Genomic DNA, 13,323 nt, shown 5'->3' with positions numbered 1-13,323 from the left:
GCATATGTATTATAGTAATCCAAGCCCAGAGTTATATCATAAATCTTATTGAAAACCTACTCTCCATCCTTTGGTGATTCCCCATATTGAATAAGCTAAACACAAAACATGAAAACCTTGAAATAAATACTTAATGTATCGCCACCCGTTCATCATGCCCTAAATTACTCATTTCTTCTTCCCAAATGGTGCCTCATCTTCCAACTTTGCATTCTCAATAGACCAAAGGCCAGAAGCTGGCCAACTCCTTTCCTTCCCCCTTTGCTTGATGTCCCTTGGCCGGGAGTCACTTTCCATCATCACAAGTTGGCTCTTCCCCACTTCTTAGCTGAAAACTTCATTTCCTGCACCTCAGAGAGAATCCCCTGCATCTTTTAGTAATTGTTCTTTTTCAGGCCATTCATTCTACATGTTTTTTCTCTGCTGGCAAGAGGTCAGAAATATCTTCCCTTCCAAGAGAGTTTAAGGGTGTGTCTTGGTGTGGGTTCCCATGAAAGAAAACATGGAGACAGGATTTGAAATAAATTAATTTATTTGAGAGGTCATGTTGGGAAATAGGAGGCATAGGGAAGTGAGTCTAGGAAGGAAAGTAAAATAATAAAATGTGCATGATGCATGATTCAGCCAGTTACCATTGTGGATTTAGAGGCCAGTCTCACTGGGAACTCTGGGCAATAGCATGAACACAATGATTATCTCAAACGAGAGCAAGAAAATTGAGGTATTTATCCACCAACTTCCCATCTGCTATCACCATTAACTCCACTTCCTTCCAATTTTCCCTTTTGTTGTACTGAGTGTGCTCTCTCAATCCCAATGAATCCTTAGGCAGAGAGTCATAGGTGTGATCAGCAAGAGCCAAGTGTGTGCAGGTAAAAGCCAAGCCCATAGCATCTGGGGTAGCAGGTCTTAGGATCTTAGGTTCACAGAAAGCTCTGTCTGCTAGACTGAAGAACTTACTTGAAGTCACTTCAGTTAAACCTGGTGTTAAAAAAGTGTCTACTCTGTGCTGGGTGCAAAGTACTGGAGATGAAGAGACAGATAAAATGCTCTGGCTTTGAGGCACTTACAACCCAGCAGGACAGAAGAATCACTAACTATTGTCAGATATGTCCTAGTGCCAAGCAACAAAACAAGTATCAAGTGCTTTTCTGGCTCCCTTCTTGGTCCTGAAAATGATACTCTACCCTTTACCCCTTGGCCTTTGGACTTGTAGAATTCCTCTCTCTCCCCCACTGGCTGCGCTTCCACTCCTGCACATTCCCAGTCTCATGTAATCCAACACTGATCATCACTCAAGTACCAGTTACATGGTGCATCTTCCAAAAAACTCTTAACCACCAGGGCTGGGTTAGAAGCTTTTCTTAGGAGCTGGGATATAACTCAGTTGGTAGAATGCTTGCCTCACATTCACAAAGCCCTGGGTTCAATCCCCAGCACCAAAAAAAAAAAAAAAAGAAGCTTTTCTTAAAAGTTTTCTTCAAGTTCTACATGTTTTCAATCATTGCACTTATCTCAGTGTATTCTAATTTCTATATTTTTCATAAAAATGTAAATAATGTGTCTATTTCCTAGACACTAGTATCTTGCCAGGCACACAGTAGGTGTTTAATAATTGTTTCATGGATGACAAATCTTTCTCTCTCTCTCTCTCTCTCTCACACACACACACACACACACACACATTGGTGGCCAGGTAGGATTTCATTCAATGCTGCTAACTATGTTTTATTTGCTTTTAAGCTAAGCCAGAAATCCCCATGATTGTGGAAAACAGCACCATGAATGTCCTGGGAGAGGTGAGTCACATTAAAGCCTTTGAAAATCTATAGTATTACATGCCAAGGTGTTTGGGTTGCACAGCTGCCAGGATTGTTCCCTCAGAGGACCTTACTCCTGGGTCCTTAGCCAAGTTACTGCTGCTGGGCACAAAGAGAAGCTGAGCTGATTCTGCAAACTGAATGGAGATCCTTACTTTGAGTTGGGGCTCTCAGAAGGTGTGACCACTTTTCCTTAGTCCTTAAATTTCCTGGAAAATTGTCCCAATTGTTTAAACTTCTCCTTAATAAAAATTGAGGGAGGGATGGAGATATTGCTCAGTTGGTAGAGTACTTAACTTGCATGCACAAGCCCTGGTTCAATCCCCAGCACCAAAGAGAGGGGGTAGGGAGCAGTGTGAATCCTGGTTTAAGAGTGAGAATTTCACTCAGCTGACATTTAATGGGTTGCAATCCATTTTTCTGTACCAGCTTTCCCACTGCTTTCATTTCAGTCATAAGAAGAAATGTGCCTCCTGTACCTCCTCCAAATCATAGCTACTTCTTTAGAAATAAGAAGGGCAGGAGAAAAAGGAAAGACTGGGTAGCTCCCAGTCTCCAGTCACTGGGATCTGGACCCACTTCCCAGCTATTGGTTGTATCCTTGAGCAAATTAATTCACATCTTTTAGTCAGTTTTATCATTCATATGAAGTAACTCATAATGATATCTGCTCACTATTATTTTTTAAGAACATCATAAAATTAAAATATAAAATTAATGTGAAAAATTTGTAGTATAATTTGTGTCATATAATAAACGTTCAGTAAAAAATTGTTGTTTTTATTGTTATTAGTAATATCTGCTTTAAGTAGCTGTCTTGTGACCTTATGATTTCAACCATGCTTTTCAAATCCTCAGGTAAAATAAGTGCTCTTATTAATTCTCAAACATCTGCTGTTACATGGTGTGAGAGAAAATTCTACTGATATTCTAATTTCTTCTCACCCTGAGAACATTAAATAACATGATTTGTGGTCCTGCTGAATATCAGCCATTTAATTTGACAGCTACATACAAATCATAACTGACTTTGTAGGATGTTTTTGGATGACCATACATAATGTATTACCTAAGTATCTAAGTCTCTCGCCAATTTCATGTATTAACCTCTGAAATAACTTCTTCTGTAATCCTGAGTATATTGAAAAGGGTTTAATCATTTTCTGCTTTAATTAATTCCCAAATTTATTAGTGGACTTCATTTCGATAGTTTAAATACAGCAAATAATCTAATTAGATTACAGATTTTGGTAGGTATCTTTCTTACAAGGATCTGTTATAGATTCTTGGTGTCAATGTTTACAAGTAATATAAGCTCAAGACATAAAATCATAAATTGAATCCAAGAATCCATTATAAAAAAAATGACTATGGCTTACAGGCCACATGTTATAAAATTTCCTCTTCTATACCATTGCTTCACTTAAATCTAGGAAAACTAGAGAAATTTCTTTCCTGGGGAATTAGTGAATAATCTCTCTCCAACTCCGTATAACCAGCTGCAGGACATGGCTTGTCTGTGGCTCTTTTAAGGTCTTGCCAAACATTAGTAGTTCCTCACGCTAATATTCTTATAATCACTGCTGTGTCCTTAATAACTTATTAACTCTTCAAAGCCCTTTCACATACTTTTATCTCGTGATGCTTTCCATGTGCTCTGATATAGGTTGAGCATCTGTCATTTCACAGATGAGAAATTAGGGCCTGGAAAGCCTAACATCTAGCTAAGTCATTCATAAGGGGCAGAGCTAACCACATCTAGGGAGGCTGATAAGAGGAGATCATGTGGTCAAATAGCACTAAGGTCAAGTCCTAATTCAATCACCTACTAGATAACCTCCATGAGCCTCAGCTTATTAATCTCTAAATTGAAATAATAAGAAATACTTCATAGGGTTCTTAGTATAATTAAACTCATACACAGTTCTGGAGTACATGGCACATAGATGTCTCAGGAATATGTTTTTGCCTATTATCATTCACCCACACTTTCACCAATTCCTTCCTCTGCATTTGTAAATATTGATTCATAAATCCATTATGTGACTGAATGTAGGATATGGTGTGGGATGATAATAATAATAATGAAACAGAACATAGATTGTGGGATCTGGTAGAACTAAGCCTGAATTCTCTTTTATCACTTATTAACTTGGGTCTCTGGGACCTGGGTTCTTTAGCTTCCTCATCAGTGAATGGGGCAATGAGTCCAACCTCACAAGGGTGATAGAAGGATCAAACGAAAGAACGTATGCAAAGCATCTACATCTGGAGAGCACAAGTATTCAGTATCGGTAATCTCCTAACCCTTACATTCTCTGGAAATTAATCACATCCACACGTATGAAGATGTGTAGTCTGTCCTACATCTTCATTGCTCAAGCAACATTTGTGCACAGTGGAGACTTAAAAGTATGCTGTCATCCTGCTATCAGTCAAAAGGACAAGGGGTGAATCTAGGAAACTTCAGGGTCATTTTGGACCATGCTGACCAGTTTCAGACTAGGCTGGGGACTTGATCAGTTGTGAGCTGAGTTCCCATGGTTTTAGTTAAACTTATAAAGTTTATGAATAATTTAATTTTTCTTTTAAAATAGATAAGACACAAAATTAGCCTAACAAAGACACTTTCTCAGACAGGGACATGCCAGCAACATCCCAGGAAAGTGTCACACCTGAGGACAGGTTGTCCTGGTGCATTCCTGAGGCCACTCTCTCACCAGGACTCCCACACAACACACAGCTATGCTCCTGCAGCTGCAATGAGAAGGGAATCTCTTATCCAAACCTCAGCCCCTGCAAACCCCATGTAGCAGATTTTTGCATTAGAGCAAAAGATGCTGGGCCAAAGAGCCCCACAGCACACAGCTGCTGATGGAGCATAAGAAGACACAAGAGAGACACATAAAACCCCACTTTATTTAACAGTTCAGGCTTTCCAAAACCACAATGCATCTCTTGCTTTATATTCTAATCCAATCATCTCCCTAGGTCCTGTCCTTGTCACTCCCTACATTTATTTTGCTTGGCAAAATTTAGGGGAAAACATCTAAAGGAAAGCTATCTAGCATGAAACATAGGAAACAAAAACAGTCTGAAGTTATGTTGCCTAAAGAGGAAAAGAATCTACAATAATAAGAACCATGAAAAACAGACGCTGTTGCAGGGCTGAGCCTGTCAAAGCTGAGGCAGCCACAGGGATCCTTTCTCACTAGTTCTTGTGATCATGCCAGGAAGATTTCAGACATGTCATTCAGAGTAACAGACATGAGTTTATCAGAAGGGATAAGAAAAGGGAAAAGAGGACTCTCTCAAAGAAGAGAGTGGCTCTTCTCAGAGAGAAGAAAGACACACTCCTCTTGCCTTCCAGTCTTTTTGGGTCCTGGGGAAGTTTCCTAGATTCACCCCTTGTCCTTTTGACTGATAGCAGGATGACAGCACACTTTTAAGTCTACACTGTGCACAATTAAGGTCCAAGGCAACTCAAGGTCACTTTGGACCATGCTGACCAGTTCTAATTATCATATCTCCCTGAGTTTTGGGATCTGTTCTGTGTAAGGGTCATAAAAGCGCCACCCGTCCCGCATACACACACATCCAGGGTAACTTATGTTCTTCTTATCAGCATTTTAAGGGTTGCATTCCTCCTGAAGATGACAGGTTGTTTGCTGAGGAATATAACAGAGCCCATTGACCTAAGCTGGGTAGGGCTTCAGGTAAATTGCTTTTGTAGGGGTCAACACAATGCACCCAGTACATAGTATCCCCTTAACCTCATGCCACTTGCCTATCAACACCACAAATTTAAAAACTGTGCTGTGGTTAGAAGAAGACATTAACACGACTGGCTAGCATTTTGTGTGTGTTTAGTTTTGCAAAGCTTGAACCCCTGTAGATTCCTTGATTTTCTTAAATCTCATTCCAAATGTATGATTTTGGATTTTGTTTTTAAGAGGTTAAGTATGACAGCCTCTTTTTGTTGGGCATATTTTGTGGCACTAAAAATGCTCTGACTTCAAATGTCAGGGTCATGACTCCCAGAAGCCATCACCATTTGCCTTGGTGAGCACCTAAACTTTGAGCACAGAAGAGGAAGGCCTTAAAGGGGGCACTGTGCCCTCGTGGGGAAAGCACAGGGGAAGTGAAATCCTTTAATCACAGCAGTTTTCTAGAAAGAGAATTATAGGACTGCAGTATAGCCTGGGTTTTTCTCAAGGCTGGTGTTTGGACTTCTGTTTGTTCCACAAAGAGCTCACAGGGGAGACAGGTCTCACTGCTAGACTTCCAACAAGTCTAGAAAGCAGGAGGAGTGAGCCTGGTAGGTGAGGACTGCAGGAGGAACAGCCCATTTTTATACCAGCATCTCATTAACTTTCAAGGAGTTTGGTGCCCATTGGATACTTGGTGTATCAGTGAGATAGTGGGACCCTGTCTTCATCTCGTCTTGTCTTGTCTGGTTCTCTCAGTCTCCACTCCCACACATTTAAAAGAAAAAGTGCTAGAGGAATTTTCCAAAACAAAAGTCAACTCCAGTGCAAAGCCCAGAGTGGTCTCCAGTTTGATTTTATTCAGTTAACATTTAATATCCTTAAGAATGAAGGAGATTTTTCTTTCCCTATGGACTGTCAGGCTCCCTTTTTAAAAAGTATCTCTGAACATTCAAAGAGGGATAGTCATTTTTAAAATCAGAGAACAATAGATTGCCCTGTAGTTGGTATTTCAGAGATACAAATAAAATCTAAAACCTACTTATTGAATGAATGACTGATCTGTGGGCACAGAACAAAAGCAACTTACTGAAGTTGACCTTGGGATTTAAGAAAATATTCTCTGTCCTTCACTGGACGAGACAATTGTGATTTCTTTTCTCTTTATATGGTAAGGTCTGTCTTTCCCATCTTCACATTTCTTCTGGGTCCCTTTTCTTTTCTTATGACTGTTCTTTATGTCTCCTTTCTTACTCCATCTTCTTTCTGAGGTTCTTTTGTCTCTTCTTCAGTAACCCCTCCTCCATTAATAGGTCTTAATATGACTTTAGATTATTTTTAAAAAATATTTGGGAGTAAACTTTTATATTCTTTATTTTGCTTCAACCAATTGAATTGAAAAGTGTTTGCTTTTCTCTGTGCTAATTACAGATTAATTAGTTGAAGTGTCAAATTGTTGGGAAAAAACTCACAGGAAGCTGACAGGTAATACTAATGAAGCAGCTTTATTCTAAGCAGATGGCAAAACACATAACCACTGGAGAAAAAGATGCACTGCAAGTGTCAAGAGGGCTTTGGCTTGAGCCTTTGCCTTTCCACTGGGGATCACACAGAATCAGCTTTAAAGTCACCAACAGGATGTGTGCAAACAGCCCCCTTCCAGGGAGTCTGGCTTTGCTCTCCTACAGTCTCTGAGGTGAGCTGCTCAGATGGACTTTCCAGTTCCCTGCCCAGCCTCAACTGCCCCAACTTTGCTCCACTGAAAACAAGTACAGGGAATAAATCCAGTTATTTTTACTAAACAATGTCTACTACATCCTGCCCTGAAACAACTCACAAGTACATGGTCCCAAAACTACTTTTATCTTTAGTTAATACATTTTGAGGGTTTTGCCAAGGGTCAGCAAACACTAGGAACCCTGTAGATAGGCATTTGGTCCACTCAGACCTGTTGAGATGAATCACACTATGTACTGTTTTTCTTAAAAACAGAAATGCCACTAAACCATGCTTCATGTTTGAGCTGGAACTAAAATGGAGAAGTCAGTACTTTCAGAAGAGATTCCCCTAAGCTCGATTTAAACAAAATGGAAAGGATGTGCAGCCATCGCAGGTCCTTCTCTCCACGCTGGCATGCCTTCTTCTCAGCCTACACCTTGCACTTTGTTATAGGGAGCCGCTCAGAAACCACTCAAAGTCTGAATTCAAGCAAAAGGGAGCTTTATTACCTAGCCAGGGACTGATTCCCCTAAGAGACTCAACCTCTGTGGGAGAAAAGCACCCGACTGGCCTGTGGCTTGAATATTTAAGGGGGAAGATTATATATCATGGAATTTTCCTGGTAGCAAGCAAGCAGACTACAGAGCTGGGTAAAAAACAGTTAGCAGAGCAGAGTCGGACAACCACATCTTGGGTTTGAGCAGGGGGCAAGAATCTACTTCAAAGCCATAAAGGTCACTAAGACCACCATACCTTTCAGGGAGCACATTTTGTGGGGTACAAAGTACAGAAAAATAACTTTTTCAAGAAGACAACTTTTGTTTCGACTTCTCAGAAACAGTCCTTGTAATGGTTTTTGACTTTTTTTTTTAAAAGAAGCAGTAAAATAGAGTCACTTTGGTTATGCTTTACTTACACAATCCTATAACAATTCTTAACCTTATAATTGTCTTATGCAGCTATCTTTGTCCTGTAACTTAACCTATATTAATGCTTCTTTATGACTATAGTTAACCTATAGGTTTTTACACATACTTATTATCATGCTACAAACATCTTTAAATTGTTTGTCTATGTTTTATATTGATTAGGTCACACCACAACAACTTCATCTCCAGGATGGCCCTTCCTACCTCCTCCAAGGCGTGCTCGCATCTCTCCATAGCCCTCTCCCGCCACTATGCTGCCCTCTCCCTCCTAAGCACCTCTTTTTCCCTCTGGCTGGCCCACAAAGCTAGGGTGCTGGCCTGCTCTGGGAACCTGCCCCAGTCTCCCTCGATGGGCACCGGGAGCTGGGGCCCTGGGAGCCGTGGGTCCTGGCGCTGCCCCGCCTGGCAGTGGCCACTCTTCTCCAGCTCCTCCCTGTGCATGCTTTTCAGATGCTCCCAAAGAGCGGTGGTGCCCACATTAACCCCAGGACCACAGCTCACCTGCCTGCCACACAGGCGGCAGGTGGTGTACTAGTTGGGATGGTGACTAGCACGAGCAGGGGCCAGGTGGAAATACTTCCATGCCTCAGAAATCTGGATCCCCTTGTTGTAGGGTATGGGGTGGGCACAGTACTCACAAACGGACCAAGCTCTCCAGCCTCACAGATCTCCTCCTCCTCCTTCATCTCCAAGTCTCCTTTTGCCTGAATCCTGATTGCCTCCTCTTCCACCTCTTCTCGACTCATCATGTCTCCTTCCACTGTCTTCTGATGTCCCTAGACGTGTACAAAACGTCTTTAGTCAAGCTATAAGCTGAATGTGTACTGGGGAAGGGACTAGGGTAACTCTTGGGGACTCACAATAATGGTCAAAGGCTAGGCACACCTGGGGATGTGATGTTTCCTCCTTTCTGCTTCACTGGAAAAACTGAGTCAGATTCAGGCAAAAGAGTCTATGAGTACATTTCTTCCACACCCAAAATACTTGCTGATCCCTCCTTGAATAGGCCAGGAAGACAAAACACATTATTTCCTGTAGCAAAGACATTCACTGCCCAACCATTATAAGGCTTTTAAGTGAACTCAGTGTTCACCACATCACCCATCAAAACAGGCATTTTTGCATATTGAAAATTTTAGGTTTTTCTCTTTATTCTTCTCCGTGCTGTTTTTGTGGTCCTTGTTAGTTACGGAATGTGTTTTGGAGGGAGGAGGAATAGCCTCAGGATTCAGGCTGTTCAGGACTTCCAGGGCTGGGGCCTCACTGGCTCTTCCTTGGTAGGGAAAAGCAAACACAGATGATCATGAAAGAGAGAGACTCCCTTTCTAAGCTGTTTCAGTAAGTAGTCCAGATGCTGCAAGGCCTGCCAGGATCTGCATAATCAAGTTCCCAGTGTGAGGTCAGTTGTCCCTAGAGAGGTTCCTCTGAGGCTGAGATTCTAAGAAATCTTACCAGCAGGCCTCCCTGCTTTTAGCAAGAGGGGCTGGCACTCACAGAGAAAGGGTGGAGCACATCCTCACAAACCTGGTGTTGCCTGGTTTTCCTCAGTAGGCAGCTCACCATACTCCCCTTTCCCTACCATGATCACCTTCCAAGTCAACAGCTAATAAAACCTTTGAAGCACCTTCCTCCAGATGCTTGGTTTATCTACCACATTTTAGAGATAAATAAATACATGGAAATTACCTTGCATTTTAAAAACAGTTATATTGCATTTTTTAAAAAAGTTTGATTTCTCTCTTCTTTCATGTGTTATTTCTTAAATTAATGAGAGCGTTTGTTTTGTTTTTTGTTTTGTTTTTTTCATCAAGCTTTACAACCCTGAAGAGTTAGGAAATCCCCCCCCCCACACACACCCCAAGACACAGTGGGTACTTACAAGCCAGGAAGCTCTGAACTTGCCCCTGATCTCTCTGGTGCCCAGTGAATGTGCTCCTGAACACCTGGGTGGTTGTTAGCTGGCTCTTAACCCCAGGAGGAAGACACCTCCAATTCTGGTTTCCTCCCACTTCCAGGAGAGTTTTGTTTTCAAGTGGGTGTGTCTCTGTTCATAAGGTTTCTCTGCAGCAATTAGACACAAAGGCAAACCTTTCTCCTCCCCTCCACCACCACAAAAGCTGTATCCAGCAAATGCGATGCAGCAAAACAGATTGTCAAGCACCTACAACTTTTAGTTCAATTTCCCCATGAGGAGATTATGTGACCTCTCAAGCAAAGAAAGAGATTTAAGGCAAAAGAGTGGGGGTGAAATTTGGGCCAAAACCCACATACCTCAAGAACCTGTGATTCCAAATATTTTGTCCAATTTTCAGATCATGAGTTTTGACTTTGGGTTTGACATCTATGGCTGTTATAAATGCAGTCAGTAGAAAAGTTAAAGAACTTGCTGAACAGGGAAGATTAAGTGAAAAAAACCTAAAATTCAAAGAAGTATGGCAAGTTGGGAAATAGAGTTTGGAATATTTTTTATTGTATTATGTAACTAGACTTGGAAAAACTAAAATGCTTCTGGCTTCTACTCTCAGAAATAAAGGAATAGTCACCACTTAAGCAAAAATACACATTTAAGTGTGTGTGTGTGTGTGTGTGTGTATATATGTGTGTGTGTCACACACACACACACACACACACACACACACATTTATTTTAAATTTGGGAAGGAAGATCTACCAAGAGGAGATAGGAATATGTTTAGGATGTCCATAAAAAATAAAATAAAATTTGCATTGTAGAAGAAAAGATAGAAAAAGCATAGCCCAAAACATGTAAGGACTACAAATTAAATTTCCAGTGGGGAAAAAAGGGTGGAGGAAAGATTCCAAATTGAAGTGAAGAATTGGTAAACAAATAGGAAAACTTGAAGAGACAAAAATAATCTCTTTTTATATTAAAAAGCTAAATGTTTTCAAAGTGATCTGATGAAAAGATCTTTGGGAAAGGTGCTGTCCAAATATTGGTAAGGTAAATGGGGTTAATTTAAATAGTCACAGTATTTAATCTGTGGAAATGAGGAAATGTTACAAATCCAAGTCCTTTTACTCACTGCTTGAAAGGTGCTTAGTGAATCAAGAACCAGTTGTTGTGTTGCACGGAGACACTCAGAAAACACTCCAAGTCCAAATTTAAAACAAATTAGAGAGCTCTATTATCTGACCAGGGATGCTTCTGCCATGCCCAAATGGCCTTCTGACAGAAGCGTGCCAAGCTATCTGTGTTCCAATATTTAAGGAAGAAAACCACATCTTATAGAATTTTCCAGGTAGCAAGCAAGCAGACTCCAGAAGCTGAAAAATCAGTTAGCAAAACAACTCAGACAACCACATCCTGGGTTCAAGCAGGTGTTTAGCAGGGGTGAGAGTCTACTTCAAAGCCATGCAGACCACCAAGACCACCATATCCTGGGTTGAGCACATTTTGTGAGGTACACAGTTCAGAAAAATAACTTGCAGCAGAAGAAAGCTTTCATTTTCGTTTCTCAGAAACAGTTCATATGATAGTTTCATATGGGAACCATAAAGATGGAGTCAATATGGCTATACTTGCTATTTTATTGATCTATATTTTTAATCTATAATATATAACATTAATTATTGATTAACTGATATCAGCATTTTTAAATCAGACCATAACAGTTGGAGCAAGGAAGAAGGTTGATTCCATAAACCAGCCAATCCATGAAGATGGTGAACTGGTGTCCTAACTCAGCTTGCATTTCAGGCTCCTTTCATCTTCAGAAGGGTAATTTAAAATAGAAAGTGATTGATGGCTGCAGATGCCTAGGCCTTTTCTGGTAGCCTTGAAGGGGAAGTTGTAAAATCTGGTGGTTGGCAGTCTGTTGATTTTACAAGTAGTCACAAGTTCATGATGACCTTACAAATCATGAAGATATCTTTGTTATTCCTTTCTTGGCCTGGTCAGTCTTGAGGAAGGATGGTAGAGAATTTAGGGAAGTTTCAGTTAAATAAACTTTATATTATTAGTTTTAAACAAACATTCCTTACATAATTAATGAGGGCTGCACACTCAAGGAAGTGGAGGTGTTTTCTAGTGAAAAACCACAAAGCTGGGGTTAAATACAACATGGAGGAGGTGGAGCTAATTTTCCTTTGAACTACAAGCATGGCTTTAGAAATAATCAATCTTATAGTCAGATGTGGACTTGCTTTTTTTTTTTTTTTTTTTTGGCATCTCAATCTCATGGTCCTCTAATCATATACCAGCTCCTCCCAGCTTCTGGGGCAACACCCCTGACTCACATATGGTCCTTAAGATGTTCTACTAGGGAGCTCACTCTACCTGTCTATGTGGGGGAATTCCCCACTACTTTCCAACAAAGACCACCAATAGAATCCAGGCCCATACTTTCCCTGTCCACATAATGTGACTTTGTTTTCTAAGTAATTCTCAGATTTTACTCTTTTCTGTATTCCTGTATAACTGTCCAAATACTTGGTGGGAATTTGTTACATAATTCTCTGTACTAGTGCTTACTTATTCCTTATATAGTTAGAATAATGCATTGAAAAAAAATTATATGACTCATCTCTCAATGCAATAGGTACACAATAAGTTAGTGAAGGGATTTTTACTTCTCAGCCACAGAATACATGTTTTTTCATACATATTTGTGTGCATGTACATTCTTATGCATATTTCCTTCATATATTTTCAGATTTAGCATGTTCTTACTCGTTGAAGCCAAATGGAAGTTCCCTATTAAAGACAGTTCTGCTTGCTCTACAAACACATATATTTGAAATTTCCTAGGGCATTTGGCCTCTGGTTGAACCATTTTGGTCTCTGAATTTTCAGTTTTAAAGATCAGGAAGAGTTTTAGAACAAGAACCTAAACTAAATCTTGGAACACAGAGTCTGGAGGTCATATAGAATATCTGAAATCTCAGTAGTTTCAGAAACATGAATCAAAACAAAAAAAAAATAGTTGTAGATGGACACAATATCTTTATTTCATTTATTTATTTTTATGTGGTGCTGAGGATCAAATCCAGTGCCTCACATGTGAAAGGCAAGTGCTCTACCACTGAGCCACAACCCAAGCCCCTGTAAGAGTCAGATCTTTTCAACTGTTTTTGGAAGTTGATAAGATATCTGTTCAGTGAGCCCACTGCCTTTGTAAAATAATGAAAC

The 13,323-nt window shown here is 40.4% G+C and overlaps 2 protein-coding genes across 2 annotated transcripts in view; one reads left to right on the top strand and one right to left on the bottom strand.

Moving 5' to 3' along the window:
- The window catches only part of Cd96 (CD96 molecule), an 88,699-nt gene that overhangs the window by 32,739 nt on the left and 42,637 nt on the right, over nucleotides 1-13,323 (top strand). The window contains exon 5 of the mRNA XM_021720654.3: nucleotides 1,744-1,799. Coding sequence (XP_021576329.2) covers nucleotides 1,744-1,799 — 56 coding nt within the window. The remainder of the gene's footprint in view (nucleotides 1-1,743; nucleotides 1,800-13,323) is intronic.
- Zbed2 (zinc finger BED-type containing 2) lies at nucleotides 7,606-8,939 on the bottom strand. The gene is given in 5 exon segments (XM_005340987.3): nucleotides 7,606-7,637; nucleotides 7,640-7,676; nucleotides 7,906-7,999; nucleotides 8,345-8,792; nucleotides 8,795-8,939. Coding segments are annotated over 5 exon segments (741 nt in total). The 5' UTR covers nucleotides 8,925-8,939.

This window comes from Ictidomys tridecemlineatus, chromosome 3 (genome assembly GCF_052094955.1).
Source record: "Ictidomys tridecemlineatus isolate mIctTri1 chromosome 3, mIctTri1.hap1, whole genome shotgun sequence".
Taxonomy (NCBI): domain Eukaryota; kingdom Metazoa; phylum Chordata; class Mammalia; order Rodentia; family Sciuridae; genus Ictidomys; species Ictidomys tridecemlineatus.
Note: the sequence above shows the minus strand (reverse complement) of the source record. Positions and strands in the feature narration are given on the sequence as shown.